Here is a 17,626-nt window from a genome sequence, read left to right as displayed (position 1 = left end):
ACTGGAGCTGTCCACCATCTCGATGTGAGAGGTCCTCTGCGGCCCACTTGATGGCACTCTGAGCCCACCAGTGGGCCACGACCCAGTGGTTGAGAAACACTGTTGTAGAATAACCTAATCATGGTCATGTTAAACTTTATTAAACATTATTTATTTCAGACATGGACTGCAGTTCAAATTGCTTTATATACACAGCATACAACAAAACAGAGAAACACTACAGAATTTAAGCAACCTTGGGTTCTGTGAAAGGTGCTATATAAATCCACAACATTATAAAAGGAATCCATTCTGATTAGAGGAATATAGCCTACGGTAAAACATTTAAAACACAAGTAACCATACATAGAGGGGAGATTTTCAAGTGTTCCCCAATTTTAAACACTAAAGGGTGCATGAAAGAAAGGAAAAAGGGAAAAGCACAAGAGGAACAGTGGACACAAGTATCTCCTTTTGCCTGACGCGGCTGGATCTGCCAGTGTTTTGTCATTAAGAAGGTGTTAAGAATGCCCCAGACCCTTCTTACAAAACCTTCTTAACGAAAGATCATCTTAGCCCTAAGAAGCTTTTGGGAAACGCAGCCTTCTTAACGGAAGATAATTGGAAGATAATTTTAGGCTAAGAAGCAATCGGGAAACACGTTGGCTTCGTTGGCTTCTTATGGGAGCCTTAAGAAGGGTCAAAGAAGCTTCTTAGCGCTAAGAAGCTTTTGGGAAACGCATGCCTTCGTAAAGAAGCAATTGGGAAACGTGTTTGCTTCTTAAGGGGGCCTTAAGAAGGGTTAAATTAGCTTCTTAGCGCAAAGAAGCTTTTGGGAAACCCAGCCATTGCTGTTGAGTTTTTCCAATTGTATTTTTTGGGCACTTTGAGCACCACAAGGCAAGTGCCATCCACTTCCATTGTATTGGAGAGAAGGCAGAAATCTCTATGCACAACAAAAATTTAAACACAATATATAATCAAACTGAACAGATTACTCCATTCATTTACAGAGCAAATGGAGATATCAATGTAAATGCAGTGATCACTCTCAAGAGGTGCTGAGGACTTGATTAAATCATTGATCATATCAATGCTAATCCAGTCAAGGAGCAAGGTCAAAGGTCAGTTAAGGCAAAGCTTAGGATGTCTGGCTAGATGTCCTCAAACCGGACAGATCTGTGCACCATGGCAAACCCTATAAGCTATTAGCCAGGTTTACGTCTTACAATCGACAACCTGCTCAAGTAGGAAAACGCAATATGTGCGTGGGCCTCAAAACAATACCCCAGGAACAGCTCTGGGCCGTGAAGCAAATTGAACATGGTGGCCAAGCTCGGTATTGCAGGTCACGTGACGCCTTTCAGCCCAGAAACAAAAATTCCTGTGCACTTACATGAGGAAACTGGAAAGCAGCAGCTGTAAATGTCCGGGAACATTTTTCTGGGTGTCACTCAAAGTCAAAAACGACTCATTGATTTATCAAGTTTTACTTTTTGAGCCATTTTTTCTCCAGAATCCACCAAGAGCTGTTTGCTGGAGCTCCCTGTCTCTCTATGGCTCTATGGATTTTTCAGTCATTGTAAAAAAAAAAGTAAAACAGAAACTATTTGGTTAACGCAACCACTGCTCTTGCTGATATCAGAGATCAGCGCCTCGGTTCTTTCTAGCCTCCCTACTAGAATTATTTCATGTTTGCAAATATTGAGATCAGAGTGATAACATAAGAAATTAGCATCTTTGAGTAGCCACTCCAGGCTACTTTTGCGGTTGCTACAACTTTGGCATACACTGCTTTTGACCAGAAACAAGGTGTGGCATAAAAAGTTTACACTGCTTATTATTGCCTGGCGCTAATTAGTTTCAACCTAACTGTCACTTTAACCTCCCACAGCGAGGCTTTTAAAGGTTCCACATGTGGATCTTTAAGTTAATGTGTAGCCCAACAACAGAGCAGGAGAAAACAACCTCACGTAAAAATGTAGGAGAGGTTGCCTAGCAACGGCGAGCCTCACCTGTGTGCCTGCAACATGGTTGACAGGTTGGCTCAGAGGCAAATAACTGACAAATAACCACCAGACGGTTTGTTACAGGTCACATGACGGTTTGTTACGGGTCACATGATGGCTGGCTGCCCTTGGCAGTATCAGACAGGCACTGTGGATTAGGGCCGTCATGCTATCAGATTTTCACTACACGATTATCACGGCCAGAAGAATTCACGATAACGATATTATCGCAATATCTATAGAAAAATAAAAAATAAAAATATAATAATAATAATAATAATGCTATCAGTCAAATTCATCTTTAACTTTGTTTATTGTGCATTTCGTCTCCTTTTTTGGTAAATTAATTACACTCATGACACTGTAATCACCTGTACAAAGCATACAAAAAGAGAAATTACACTTAACGGATAATGAAATGGCTAGTTAATGCGTCACGTTGCGTGTGTGTGTGTGTGTGTGGGGTCAATGCTTTAACAGAAAGAAACTGAAATGTTTTAAGAGGTGCTGGATTATTTACACAATATTATCATGTTTTTCAATATTACGATTATCGTCATATCGGCGATTACTGCGACCCCCTACTGTTGATACTGGGATCAAATCGGCAACCCTTCGACTGGCACTCGCCTCCTTTCCAGACCAGCTGAGCAGCCACTCAGGTGTCTACCTGTACGCTGCTCTATCCATATGTTAAGCCACAAGCCGTGGATATGACAAACCTGCAACACTGAAGGGTCTGGAACTTCTCTAAACTTTCAATTGCCATTTGTGATTGCAAGCAAGACTGGGTGGGCATTTTCACTGAAAGATGCCTCATGACTATGAGCAGGGCAGCACACACAGCGAACACCACAGCAGCACAAAGCACAGTGTGGATCCATAAGGAAGAGAAAGATAAAGAAGACTTGACGAGAGTTTGCATGAGTGCAGTATACTATGCAATGCTTAGGGCAGTACAGTAGTGTCATAAAACAACTTGTCTGATCATGTGGACTGAAGCACAGCCGCTGTGTCTGTCTGCATGTCTGATGAGGATTATGACCTCAATGCATGAGAGCATCACTAGTCTATGAAAAATCAATTGGCTGGCTACACAGTGATAAAGTAATGTTATAGGTTCTGTGTGTGTGTGTGTGTGTGTGTGTGTGTGTGTGTGTGTGTGTGTGTGTGTGTGTGTGTGTGTGTCGGGTGTGTGTGTGTGTGTGTGAGTAGCTGGCTGGATGATGGGACAATGTATTGTCAAATTGTTGACTACTGTATAGTAGACTAATTTAAATCAAACTGTAACTGACGTTATGCTTCAATCAGTTGATTGATTCTTCAGGGGGAAGAGAGAGAGAAGAATCTCAGTGTTTCATTTAACAAGGGAAATTGTGGCCTACAGTATATACCGAAATGTTATCAACCTATAGACCGAAATGTTATTCAACCTCAGCGTGAGACTGTTTTGAGTAGCCTATTATGAATCGAAGCAGACAGTGTGGGAGGATAAATCCATATTTTATCGTGTCCCTCAAACCAGTGTCTCCCTGCCCTCCTGATTAGCCTGGTTGGCTGTTACCTTTGACAGTCCACTCCTCGGGCAGAGACGGCCTGTGCTCGGACACTCTGGGCAGGACGTGGATGCTCCCTGAAAACGTCTCGGATGCTTTCCTGGCCAGGGCAAAGATAGGAGCCTGCCATCGGCCGTCTCCTGCTCGCACCGTGCCGCTGGCTTTCTCTCCCGCAGCACATTTCTCTTCCTGCAGCCGCAAAACCCCAAACACCTGAGCCTTTTCCTTGCTGCTGTCCGCCTCGGCTAGGGCCAAGTCGTGCTCTGCGGGCGATGCCATGCCAAATCTGCGATTAACAATGTCGGTCGATGCTAAAAGCAGAAGATTCATACGCCGTGCTAACGTTAGCAAGCTAGCATTTATGGATAATTCGCCCGGGTGACCATCACAGCATAAAAATTTCTGTCATACCATTGGCCAAAACAATGACGGATCCAACGTCAAAAAAATCACCCGCCGCACCGGACTGCAGACCGTCGGCGTCGGTCTACATGGTTTGATGACCTGCACGAGAGTCCGTGTGGGAGGGAAATCAGTCTTTGCCATTCATCGTGCGTGCTGTTGTAGAGATTTGTTTACAACGAGACAGTACTGCTGCCTGCTGCTGCTGAGTGCTGCTGCTGCTGCACCCTCCGGAGGGGCGGGGGCAAAAAAACTCACAAGACACACAAAGCACTACGTAATGGTTTTAGAGGCAAGAGAGGCGGCGCTCTGCCGCCCTCTGCTGGTCACACTGAAAACTACTACATTTATTTAATTTTATTTTTATTATTACTTTATTTGCTGCTAATCATTTTGCACTGTGACCTTCCGGATTTTATTGTTCTCACTGTTTATTCTTTCTTTTTTTATTTATGTTTGCTCTTTTCTTTTTAGCCATTTTACTGTGTTAATCCTATAATAAGAATGTGAAGTGTCTGCTATGCCATTTTACGTGCGACTGCGCTGAATATTTTAGCAAGTGGAAGATTTTTGAATTGTGGTAGGTATAGGGCCGACTAAATGGGCAGAAATGGCTCATTAGTGGCAAAAATGAGTGAACACAGGTTCAGCACCATGGAGGGCTCCATTTGTTACCTACTGATGGCACTCATCTGAGTGGAGCACAGCTGAGTGCAGTTGGAATCAGCCAGGGAAGTGGACTAGGAAAACCCTCTGGGGAGAGCCGAGAGCGAGGCTGCATGCCAACTCTGTGAGCAAGGCCTGACTAATGGCCAGTGATTGAGTGCTCCAACGGGTATCAGAATCAGAACTGTGTGTGTGTGTGTGTGTGTGTGTGTGTGTGTGTGTGTGTGTGTGTGTGTGTGTGTGTGTTTATGTGAGAGAGAGAGTGAGTGAGTGAGTGAGTGAGTGAGCTAACAATGGCTGTGCAGCATGATACACTGCACGCCACGGGTATTAGACCTGGATCTATAGTTTAAACCACAGAACTTGAATGGATTCAAGTCCATTCAAGTTCTGTGGTTTAAACCAAAACAAGGACTCTGAGTCAGGTTTACAGTAGTCTCGCTGGCCAGCGAGATAGGTTTACAGTACAGGCGACCTAACATTGATCAGCTGTTGTAAATAAATAACTTTTGATGATGATAATGTCATACACAAAGAGGTAGTCACAGAACAAAAAATGTGTGTGTGTGTGTGTGTGTGTGTGTGTGTGTGTGTGTGTGTGGTTGTGTGTGTGTGTGTGTGTGTGTGTGTGTGTGTGTGTGTGTGTGTGTGTGTGTGTGTGTGTCTGTGTGTGTGTGTGTGTGTGTGTGTGTGTGTGTGTGTGTGTGTGTGTGTGTGTGTGTGTGTGTGTGTGTGTGTGTGTGAGGGGGGGGGGGGACTGTCAAAACTGCCACTCGTTTAAATTTGACTAAAGAAAAAAATCAGTAACACAAGAATAATTCATGACACTTTCACGCAGAAAGGCAGTGGCCAATGATTGCAGATTTCAACTATTTTCTTACATTAATAAATAGATCTCTTGAAGAGCTTTTGTTTGCTGATACTATATAGATCTAATTCTGGACTAAAATGCCAGTACGCACTTCTGGCTCCAAGCCCTTGATTGGTATGGATTAGTCATATGGCGATAATGAGTGGGCCTTCCCTACTCATTACCACAGTGGGTGTATTTAACTGATTACATCATAGTTCAATCACTGTAAAACATGGTGTTCAGTAGCTTACTGCCAGTGCTTTTGTAAAATGACAGATAACACATAATTTTAGTAAAAGAAAAATAATGTACCGGTAATTATTTTTAATTTACTATTGTTCCGCCAAGCAGTATAGTTCCTGAACAGTAGCTAAACAACATGGTAACACATAAGTAACAACATGAGTGCTTAGTGTGTTCATATTTAAATGAGCTGTTATGCTGTCACAGATGTATCCTGGGCATTTTACAACAGTTTCAAATGTGTCTCCTCCAATCAGAGCTGAGGCTAAATATCAGTCCCTCACTTGTCCATTTAGAAGTTATTCTCACAAAGAGGGTATCTGCCTGTGTGATAGGAGTTATCACCATTCAACGCATTGGGTCAGTCATTTGAATAGAAATTACCAACCTACCTTGGCTGTAGGCTAACCGCTCCATGCTCTCACTGTGCGTGATGCCCCAGCGGTGGAGACTCTGGGGGGAGTACATGGTGGACGAAGGCTCCCTTAGGCCAGAGTCTATGGAGGAGGATGTAGCCAGCAGATGGACCTGGACCTGGTTCCCTGAGGCCTCAAGTTTCTCAGCCGGGGCCAGTCTCTACTGGTCTGGTGTAGCCTAGTCCAGTTTGGTCCGACTGTGGTCTCGTCTCAGGTGAACTGCAGACAAGGAAAAGGTTTGAGTAAACAAAGCCAGCTGGTCTAGTATCTGCTTCTTCAGGATGAGAGCTGGTCTAGTATCTGCTTCTTCAGGATGAGAGCTGAGCAGGGCAGCCTAGAGCCCGAGACCAACACACAGACAGACACAATAAGACCAGACCAGCAAGACTGGAGAGACGGAGGCTAAAGGAAATATGATGGCTTCCAAAACCAATGGGTAACGTGAACGTGACTCACGCTAGCTTTGACCCTCTATTATAGTCTATGCTTCTGGCTGATTGGCTCTTTTTTAACTAACTTTTAGACACAACAAGGATGAGTTGAGGGGAAAACAGTCCTCCCAACCGAATGATCTCTGATGTGCATAATCATAGTGTACCTCCAATCAATGTTTGATGTATAATATATACATGTCGTGTTAAAGTTGTCTGAACTGTCGCAGTTTGTTAAAATGTAAACAAACACAGCCGGGGCTAGAGTGAGACGCTCAAGGCTCGCTCCATAGGGTCCCATTGCCGTTTCCCCCCCAGTGACACAGTTTGTTTACCAAAAACAGAATTGACTGATTCCTCGTATTGCTATGGAAATGTAAAAATGCAGTGAGTATATCAAACATTTGGACCCTGTTCCTGGTATTGAGGTGGCTCATTGGCACACGTTACGTCTAAAACGGTCTCAAGGCTTAGAAATGCCACTTTAACCTCTCTCATTTCATGAATGCAGTCCATTTAATAGGTTCACTCAATAAGGGATTGTAGCGGCCTACAGTAGATGCAATCCTGCCTGAAAGGATTTGCATCCATTTAAACAGTATTTCAATAATAAGATAATGATAATGATCACTAATGTCATGAAAAAGAGTTGTTGGTCGTAGATATTACCACATTGACATTGTACATTGCCTCGACATGCTGCTTGTGTAATACAGCCTGAAGGTGTTGTCCCTATCTAGAGTCTGTTGTGTCACATCTCTCTGCTTCCCCTTTCTCCTCGCTGACTCATGCAAACCAGAGCCGTGTATATAGAAGAGTCGCGACATCTCCATTCACTCCAATGGACCAGTTTTTTACTCTTAGTTCCAGGAAGTAAGGTTCTGGATTAAGCAGCACTGTCGAGTTGCGGCAAAATGGACAGTTTGTGATGCAGCTACTTTGAAAGTTTTTATTTTTTAAGAATCAAATTGTACATTATCAGCTTTATTTTAGCATTCAAAAGTAGCGCGAGACCCCCTCCTGGCTGTTCATTGGCTAATGAGTCACGCATTTTGGACCTGCGCTGACGCCACTCTCTTACAAGATTGCTCTGATGCAAACACTAGTCACATAGGATGAGATGTGTTGGAGTTATAAAATAACACATTGCCAAAGACGCCTTCTTTCCACCGACATTCTAAAAACAAAAACTACAGTCACAGCGAGTATCGTCATTATTCACAAATGCATAATACTGCTTTTGCCTTTAAAGGTCTAATTTCTTTACAAATTAGAAAGATTTTTTTTACCTTTTCGTCAAGCAGTATGGCTATGAGGGTTGCATCCAGTGGGCCGCTACTGTACCCTGTACCTCAGCACTCTTAAGTCTATACCTACTGTACCCTGTACCTCAGCACTCTTAAGTCTATACCTACTGTACCCTGTACCTCAGCACTCTTAAGTCTATACCTACTGTACCCTGTACCTCAGCACTCTTAAGTCTATACCAGAGGATGGATGTAAAAGGCTGCATGGTGCTGGAGCCATAGAGCACACAGGTGGAGGCTACAGTGACAGAGAGAGTGCTTCTCTCTCTCTTGTTGTTCTTGTACTTTCTTGTTCTCTCTCTCTGTCTCTTCCGCTCTGTCTGCCATGCTGCCGGTCTCTCCCTCCCTGCCTCTCTCCTTGCTGTCTCTCTCTGTCTCTCTGTGTGTGTCTCTCTCTCTCTCTCTCTCTCTCTCTCTCTCTCTCTCTCTCTCTCTTTCTAATAGCTCAGGGCTGACCATGGATCATATGACTCGTTTCCTGCAGAGATCAGTGCACTCTCTGCCCAGGGCTGTGTCTCTAGCTCACTCTCTGAATGGCTGTTTCTCTCACTCTCGGTCAGATCAGGCCATAGGCCAGGCAGAAAAACTGTATCTTCTTCCTGCCTGGTTGTCCATTTCTTTTTTTCTGCCTGCCTGCCTCTCTGTCTGTCTGTTTCTCTGCTAATCTGACTGCTTTCTGCCTGCTTCAACATTTCTCTCTCCATCTGTAGGCTATGGCTTTTGCGCTTCTGATTGTTTGACTTGTTTGTCTGTCTGACTGATTGCTTGGTTCATTGCCTGGCTGCTTCTTCCCTGACTGTATCAACGAGATGAGAAGTCATTGTTTATTCTATCTCTGTATCTCCGTCTTTCTGCATGCAGAGTCACTGCATCACTCAAAACTATCTTTAGCACTGTGCAACATGAGAATTCACCCAGAACAATTTGAGACTAGACTCGATGGGTTTTTCGTATGGATTTGGACTTTGGAGATAATTCTGATGTGAGCCAGGGAAATGCCCCCACTACAGCAACTCAAGCATCTCTCTCTCTTCCACCCGTCTCCCTTCCCCATCCCTCTGTTTACCTCTTCATCCATCTCTCCATCTCTCCCTCTCTCACCTTCCTCTTTCGTCTCTCTCCCAACCCCCCCCCCCCTCTCTCACTTGCTCTTTCATTCTATTACACTTATGCAAAACCTATGCAAACCCCATGACTAAACGACACTGCGGATGGATGTGTGTGCATGACCATGTAAACCACCCCCAGGAACACGCCCTTCTACATGGCAGACAGCTGAGGCGACCAATCGACACTGGTCAGCTGAACCCGTTCCACCAATCAGGGAGTGGTGCTGTAGCCAGTCTCTCTCTGCAGCAGCTTTGGAGTGGGGGGTATGCTTACAGATTCTGGCAGAGTAATTGTTATTTCTATTATTTGAATTATCATCAGTATTATTGTTATTATAATGAGTAGTAGAAATAATAGTGATAATACTGGTATTTAATAGTATGAGTAAATGCTGCAAGGCAGGAAGATATGATGTAAAAAGATCAAACCGGTATATAGTAGCAGAACTTGGGAGTATATCTGTGTAGGCTGTAATTATTCATGCTCATGCATAATATGCTATACGATGCATATATTAGAACATACATACACACTATACAGTATATACTCATGTGAGTGTTGTGTCTCACCTCAGATCATATAGGGAGTGGAATGTTGACCCACTATCTTGTCCAAAAGGGATACGTCTATGTTCTGGTCTGGCATGGGACTCGGAGGCGATGACCCAGTTGAAAGTGAGCAAACATGGGCTCAGTGTTCTGTTGAGAGCGCAGACGAAGCTTCAGACTGTTAGTCCCAGTCAGTCCGGTTGTAGTGATTAGAGAGCGGTCAGTAGTGATTCCATCATGTCCCATGTCAGACACTATAGATGCTGCGATTGCTACTGGAAGGGATGATGAACAGATTTCTGTACAGGTCTGCTATATCTATCCATCTCGAGGTGCTACTACAAGGCTGCCTCATGGAAATAAGCTTGTGTAGTTCATCCCTCTCTGCCTGTGTGTCGGTTTGAGCTGCGGCGACATCACCGCCAGGAACCACAACCATCACCCCACACAGCACCCAGTGAGAGGAGAGGAGAGGAGGGGGGAGACTGGGGAGGGGGAGGGGTTTAGGTGGAAGGGAGAGGGAACTGAGAGGGGGAAGGGAGGTACCGTATAGGGGTGGTTAACAGTACAATTCATACAACACAGCCAGGAGGAGAGGAGAGGAGGAGAGATGAGGAGAGGAGTGGGGAGGAGAGGAGAGGAGAGAGGAGAGGAGTGGGGAGGAGAGGAGAGGAGAGATGAGGAGAGGAGTGAGGAGGAGAGAGGAGAGGATTGGGGAGGAGAGTGGGATTGAAAGAGGGTCAACACAAAAACAGTGAAGGCGAGTAAAGCAGAAGGGGCACTGTGCTGAGTTCACACACAAGCATGTAGATATGAATGAAATACATGAATACATACCCACCAATCCCTGATGGGGGATAGGAAGGGATGGGCGGGCCTTGTTGAGATTGACCAATTGCCTTGTGTGGTCAATGAATGACAGGGACATTGAGGAAGTGAGTGTTTAGGTGACGCTGCAGCTGGGAGAATGGTATGAAACCACTGCATTCAAAACCAGACATAAGTTGGGTATGGACTATAGACATTGCACTTTTCACTGGATGTTCCACATGTCCTACTCCATGCTCGTTGTTAAAGATATATTCAAATCCAAAAAATAAAAAATAAAATGTTTAGCGTGCATGGCAAGGCAAACCAATACAACCAGAGAGCTTATATAACTACTTGGTATATTTATTTGAACATAATACCCCCCCCCATATTTATTCAGTCAGTACTATTGCAGTAGTACCCTACACTCATGTTTTTAAATAACCAGGCAAACGATGTATGTTTTTATGTTGTCCTCTTGGCCAGGTTTTTTACCTGGTTAATTAAATGTAACAAATAAATAAATAATACATTTGAATATACATTTACATATTCGAATATTCTTTTAATTTTTATATTCAAAATATAGAATATTCTTTGACAGCCCTATGGGGTTAGGCACTGGTAGCCACTTGGCTGGGGTTAGGGTTTGGATATGGGTCAAGGTTAGAAGGCTGGACGCTGGACCAAAGCTGCAGCATCGGGGCCTTGCTGCAGGGTGTCCCTCATGTGAATGCTTTCCTTCCAGCCTCACTCCCGTCCTCGCCTCCACCTCGCTTCTAATTCAACGCCTCGTTTCCACGAACTCAAGGTCACATGACGAGCGTCACCGTGTCCAGGTGCAGCCTGCACGACGCAGAAGGGCACCGTGTCCAGGTGCAGCCTGCACGTCGCAGAAGGGCACCGTGCTCCTTAACATCTGACACGCAAGGTGCTTGACAAAGTGACAGAAATTGACACCCCGGCGAGTGAGAAGGGGTTGGCTTGTGACTGGACTTTTAAATCCTGAGGGATGGGTTACTGGCAACATGTAATGACTGAATGGACATTCAAGTTATGTGGTATCCTAATACATCCCCTGACTACTAGGGTTGCCAGGTGGCAGTAGTTCTGACTTTTAACTACCTGTAGCCAAGTGGTTCCCAAACTGCCTCCACATACCCCTAGGGGGTAGGGCTGTGAATCTTCACTGGCCTCACGATTCGATTCGATTACGATTATCGATGCATCTCGGTGCATCTTAAATCGATGCATCACTTTTTTCCGCAATACATGATTTATTTTTTCTCACTTTCTTTTTTCTCACTGTGTGGCTACTTTTAAAATAAAAGTGCATTTGGAATTGCATTGTATTATGATCCATAATTAAAATAAACAACTGCATGTACTTTAAAAAAAAAAGGGGGGGGGGGGGGTTTAATAACCGATTTTTGACATTTGTGAATCGATGCAGAATCGTGCACGTCCGCATCGCGATGCATCTTATAATTGATTATTTTTGACACCCCTAATGTGTAGGTACTACAGGGGGTACTTCAGAAAAGGGGAAAAGTAGTCTCCAGGCTGAACAGCAGTAGTGCTACTAGGATCCATATTAAAGGCAATCTGCATCAAATTTCATGGCATATACTACAAAAACACACAAAAAAAGTAGCTTTGTTTTTACATTTTATTAAATAACTGCAATGTGATTATGCAAATAAATGTAGCATGACACACGTGGGTACCTCAAAATAACAGAATGGGTAGTGGTAGAGAATATAGTTAAACGTTGAGTTATTGTGTAGTTATGGTGTTTGCATGTGTTACCTACCCAAAGTGATCTTTTTACATGAAATGGCTAACCAAAATAAGAGCTCAGAACAACTCAAAATATGATGTGATTCAGCATTAGAAACACATTCCATAACGGCCCCCGTGACCTACAGTACATTCAAAACATGAGATTTGACATGTTCCCCATTTGTAATCTAAGAGATAAGGCTCTTGATGCATGGATCAACAGTAGATAACTATGTGAGCTATTAACATAACACTGAAATACTAAACCTATATTTTGATATTGTAGATAATATCCAAAAATATGTACGCTTTTTGTTTTGTCCAAAAGAAATATGCTCTATTTACAGGTTTCGCTTGAAGAATCTCTGCAAATATATCTCAAATTTACATCTCCAACCCCCAATAATGTTTTTATGTTTTGTTTTTAATGAGTTCTAGTCGTTCGAGTCGTTAAACTCTGCCTCAAAAAGCACCTGCTGGAATTTCATGCGCACCTCCATTCTCTTCTTAATGGTAAGCCTCTTCAGTGATGGTAGAAGACTAAGCAGGAAGAGTTCATCCTCGTCTCTGAGCTTGAGAGCCTCTGCCTCTGCAACATTCATCTCAGTGTCTCTCATGGTGTCTCTGCTGGTTTGCTGGTCTTGCTCTTCATTCCAGTCATCACTGCTCATAGGTAGCTGTGTGGAGTGGGGATAAAACATAGCATTCATTAATAACCATGGTAACAAACTCACAGATTACAACAGCAGTAAAAACAGCTCTCCTCATGCATGCTTTAGTCAGGAGGATGAGCATTCAGAGTCACGTGACGTCTCTTGCTCCAGAAGTGAGTTTCCCATTCATTTTCTCTGTAGACATTTCGAAAAATCTATCTAATGAGGTTTTAAGGCTGGAACCAAGCCAACCCGTGACCTACTGAAACGCGAGTGGCCATAAAACTTTCACTTGGAGCAAAAAAATAAAAATAACAAACGTCACTCACGATGCATCAGGGATAGAGACAGTCCGCATGTCTGGGAACGCCCACAAAATGTAAAACGGCTGGCGCGCGAGTGGGGTAAAACCACCGATATATCTCATGGGCTGACTCACCAAAAGACGGTGCTGCGGCTCTAAACTACATGTTTGGGGGTTCTAGAGCAGAACACAAGACGTCTGCTCAGATGTGCGTTTACTGCGGTGGTTAAATCCCTGATCGTGTCTGCCTGGGCTGGGCTATCAGCTCAATTCTAACTTTGCTGAATGGATAGAACGGGGGAATTATCCACCCTGACCCCGCCCCCAGGCTAACCCAGCAACCTATTGTGGGCGTTCCTAGGGCCTGTATGGGCGTTCCCAGACATGCGGACTGTCTCTATGCAAACTAGTCACCTTTTGGTGACACTCACCTTTTTAATGCCACAAAGGGCACTTAATATTTTAGTGGTTTTGTGTTTGCCCTAGTGTTTTTGTGTGTGTCACCTTTTATTTTCACTCCATGACTTTGTATTATTTGCAGTTGTGTATGCAAATACGTTTTTCTCTATTTTGGCATTAAAAGATGATTGTCACCTAAAAGGTGGCTAGTTTGCTTCCCTGAACTGATGACATCACAATTGCTCGAGTGAACATCACTGATGACATCATTGAGTGCTTGAGACATTGTGATATCATCAGTGATGCTGTCATAGACATTGTGACATCATCAGGGACATTCACAGTGGGACAAAAATTAAACAAACAGCGACACACTTAACACGTTGAGTGCCAAGGACGAGATATCTCGGCTTACATAATCCAACCGTTGAGTGCCAAGGACGAGATATCTCGGCTTACATAAACATTTTTTTTTTTTGACGGTGGGACATCGATCAACCCCTTTTACGTCTCCTACACCAGAATTGGAGGTATTGAATGTGTATAATCTATTTTACCGACCCACTGAGTGTCGACATGTCTCTCCACAGTAGAAAGAGGCGACCCAAAACTGGACGGAAAAGCGCGAGGAAGCCGTTCTCATACTGTAAAATTGATGGCGAAAACGCTTTCACTTTCGCGCTGATGCACAGCGGTGGCAACGGTGGGGGGTTCCAAGAATAGATTGGATGCACACTTTGAAACACGCAGCATAAATATGACCAGAATCGCATCAAAGCTCTCAACCAAAACTCCACGAAACGAGCGAGTCCACCCAGACTCAGGGCCGTAGCCAGGGTTCCGAAATAGGGGAGGTCCAGCAAGGGGAGGCGGATTGTGAGTTTTTTTTTTTCCCTTTTTAAGCCATATTTAGAGTAATATATCATTTTAAATCAACATTAGGATTATACTGTTTCGGCGGCGCCCTAACGGGTGCCGCCGAAAAAAAATTGAGTTTTTTTCCCCCCTTTTTAAGCCATATTTAGAGTAATATATCATTTTAAATCAACATTAGGATTATACTGTTGTGATGTCATTATTCAGTATATTCTCTTTCATGTCACCACCTGCTCAGCTCTCCTGTCAACATAATTGTAACTAACAAACACAAACTGTTTTAGCCAAATTCATATCAAAATGACACCTACAAACACAGGTACACAACCCAAGCCGTACACAACACACAAAGTCATCATCGATAATAAAAAAAACATACAGAGGGACATTTATTTATTCCTGATAGGAACGATTGAAAAATAAAATAAAATATATTATGTTGTTTTTAACTTTACACCACCTCTTTTTGTTACTTATTGGGTCATGAAACTGAAACCATGCATATAGCCACCTGCATACCTGACTTCGGGAGCTTGGCAATTGGCATCATGCATGATTAGCCAGTAGCATCCCAACGTGTCACACAGGTAACATTACTTAAGAGACAGACTAGACACTTACTTTCTTGGTTGTTGCTAAAAAATCTGTCAGTGTCACTCACTGTCTGTCGTTCACTCGCTCACTTTCTCGCAGGTCGCTCACCTTCAATTATCTCGCCAGGCAGACAGACAGTCATCACTCACCACCATGCTGCTGCTCTCTCGGAATCAAGTTACCGCGGACGCGGCGTCAGATGACTTCCTGCCTGACCTGCCTTTCGTTTCAAAATAAAAGCGATCCCGTGTTTTTCATGCTTTTCCATGCAGATTGTTTTATAAAAAATAAAAAATAAAAAATCCTCTGAAATATTAGGGGAGGTCCGGACCTCCCCGTCCTCATAGCTAGCTACGGCCCTGCCCAGACTTCCTCAAACAGCGGCCGCGCAAACAGGCAGCAGCCAGGCAGCAGCAACTTCGTTGTGACACGCCCGCTGGAGAGCCAGGGAGGCAGGAGGAGAACACACACGGAGGGAGGAGTTGGAAGCAGAGGGGGGTTTCCTGCTGTTATGGAGGAAATTACTGTTCAAAACTATTGTTTAGATGTCTGACTCTTACTGATGCCAAAAATGAATGGTTAAAGTGACTGTTCTATCGAATTTCACAAAAAGCCGTTTATCTCTGAATAATTTTTCTGACGCTGAAACCATGCTGTATTCAACTGCTAATGCTTACATAACTACTAACTCTACAAACTAACTCTTTTAGACAGAGAAAGCACACATTCTATTAGTTCTTTTTAGATGATTGGTGTTCACGAAGTCTTAACAGAAAAGAATCCTCGGCTCTTGTAAAATGAGCCAGAATCCTCAAAAAAAAACCTGGCAGAACCTACCTACAGCATTGAAAAAAGGGCTGGCAGTCAATGTGTTAACCGATCTTCACACATAAGATAAATAAATAATATGGGAATATCTTCATTTAAAGTAGATGCAAGGATAATATGCTGTTTCTAAATTCGCTATTTACCGCGGCTTGTGGCATGCTTCTTGCCCGACGGGCGGCCCTCTCCATCGGCCAGGAAGCGCCTCTGCTGGTTTTCTGATCTTGCTCTTCGTCCCAGTCATCATTGCTTATAGGTAGCTGTGTGGAGTGGGGATCAAACATACCATTAGTTAATAACCATGGTAACACAGATTATAACACCATAACAACAACTCTCTTTATGCATGCTTTTCTTTCTAGGATGATCATTCAGAGTCCAGTGTGCAACCTATATCTCCCACTGGTGCATTCCAGTGTGCAACCTCCATATCTCCCACTGGTGCATTTGCCGGTTGTCTACTTGGTGCCATGGCACGAGTCCGATACCTCACGAGTCCGAAAAAAGAGGCTAACTTCCCCCAGACCCTAACCCAAAACCTAACCTCTCCCACCCCCACGCCTAAACCTAACCTCCCCCAGACCCTAACCCAAAACCTAACCTCTCCCACCCCCACGCCTAAACCTAACCTCCCCCAGACCCTAACCCAAAACCATGAGGTGTCGGACTCGTGAGGTATCGGACTCGTGAGGTATCGGACTAGTGAGGTATCGGACTAGGGGGCAGTCCCCGTCTACTTGCCTGCAGTTCTATCGATGAAAATGAACCTAACATGCACTGAAGTCAAGTTTATTTACCCTGTAGCCTTATAAGGCCAATAAGGGGCCCTTGTACAGTAAAGTACACTGTACACACAACTTTTATTGATTCATTCAGGCTGTAGTAAGAAAATATAGTTTGAAGCCTTAGCTGCGCTTATTCACAGACACGCGTACGCACAGGCAAATTCTGAATTCTGATGAGACATGTACACAATTAGCAACTTTATATAGCTTGCTAACTCGTGCCAACCCTCCGGAAACTACGGCAAGACCGGAAGCCCACGAACCCTCTCTCTTAAAGGGCCCGCGGCACTGCAGTAAGGTGAATGTCTCTTAAAAGTCTCCGTTGTGATGCCGCCACAATATTACATTTTTTGAGTAACGAGCACACTGCTCAGCTGTCCATTCGTCAATGATTGAGACAAGCTCACCGACACCTCACCTCGTCCATGAGTTTAACATGCTGGCAGAGCCAGGCCAGCTGAGTGTAGATCAGCGGGAGTCGCAGGGGCTTCTCCTCGATGTTCGCCAGGCCGCCGTTCCTCTGGGAAATTCGCTTCTTCGCTTTGGAGAATTTGTCGCGGATGTTTTTCCACTTCAGCCTGACCTTTTCCTCCGACGTGTCCAAGCTGTCCGCGATCTCCCTCCACGAAGTCTGCGCCTTCTGACTGTCACGCAGTGTGTGGTCGTAGAGATGCGGGTGGCCGCGTATCGCTTCGGCTAGTTTATTCTCGAAAGGGTTCATTTTTGCTTTCCTCCGACAAGCTTCTTCACCGCGAAGAAGGCGCGCGCCGTAGCCGCGTTCGCCGGAAGACAAAGAGCAGCGAAGCTTGTCGAAGCGAAGTCAGAGTATAGAAGGGAAGAGAGGAAGTTTCATTATATATATTTTGTTTTAACAACAGCGCTGCCGCCATTTTGGCCTGAAAACGCCTCGTTGCGCCAATGGGACAACAGCACAGAGAACCGTGACAGCCAATCAGAGTAGGGCGGGTCTTGCCAGGAAATGTAGCGTTCACTATGTTGCAATGGAACGGGTTATTTATCAGTTCTTATCTGGAGCATAAGGGCGGAAACGGCCTGCATGTTTCAAAATAAAAGTTGT

The 17,626-nt window shown here is 44.2% G+C and overlaps 2 protein-coding genes across 2 annotated transcripts in view; both read right to left on the bottom strand.

The window, feature by feature from the left end:
* The window catches only part of rufy2 (RUN and FYVE domain containing 2), a 17,577-nt gene extending 13,808 nt beyond the window's left edge, over positions 1–3,769 (bottom strand). Inside the window, exon 1 of the mRNA XM_083650495.1 lies at positions 3,553–3,769. The gene's annotated coding sequence lies outside the window, so the exon portion shown is untranslated. The remainder of the gene's footprint in view (positions 1–3,552) is intronic.
* Positions 3,770–12,058: 8,289 nt separating this feature from the next.
* LOC310788981 (uncharacterized protein) lies at positions 12,059–17,276 on the bottom strand. Its single transcript, XM_083650590.1, has 3 exons — positions 16,967–17,276; positions 15,910–16,023; positions 12,059–12,789 (listed from the first exon to the last, which is right to left on the bottom strand). The coding sequence occupies exons 1-3, from the start codon at positions 17,267–17,269 to the stop codon at positions 12,547–12,549; spliced, it is 660 nt and encodes a 219-aa protein (XP_083506716.1). The 5' UTR covers positions 17,270–17,276; the 3' UTR covers positions 12,059–12,546.
* Positions 17,277–17,626: the final 350 nt, after the last annotated feature.

This window comes from Poromitra crassiceps, assembly GCF_964638095.1.
Source record: "Poromitra crassiceps genome assembly, chromosome: 14".
NCBI classification, from domain to species: Eukaryota; Metazoa; Chordata; class Actinopteri; order Beryciformes; family Melamphaidae; genus Poromitra; species Poromitra crassiceps.
Note: the sequence above shows the minus strand (reverse complement) of the source record. Positions and strands in the feature narration are given on the sequence as shown.

Excerpts from the sequence above, each read along its gene's own strand:
- LOC310788981 (XM_083650590.1), bottom strand. The coding sequence starts at position 17,269 with ATGAACCCTTTCGAGAATAAACTAGCCGAAGCGATACGCGGCCACCCG. Across the intron at positions 16,024-16,966 it reads ATGTTAAACTCATGGACGAG|CTACCTATAAGCAATGATGA; the intron begins GTGAGGTGTCGG and ends CACTCCACACAG. Across the intron at positions 12,790-15,909 it reads GAAGCATGCCACAAGCCGCG|CTACCTATGAGCAGTGATGA; the intron begins GTAAATAGCGAA and ends CACTCCACACAG.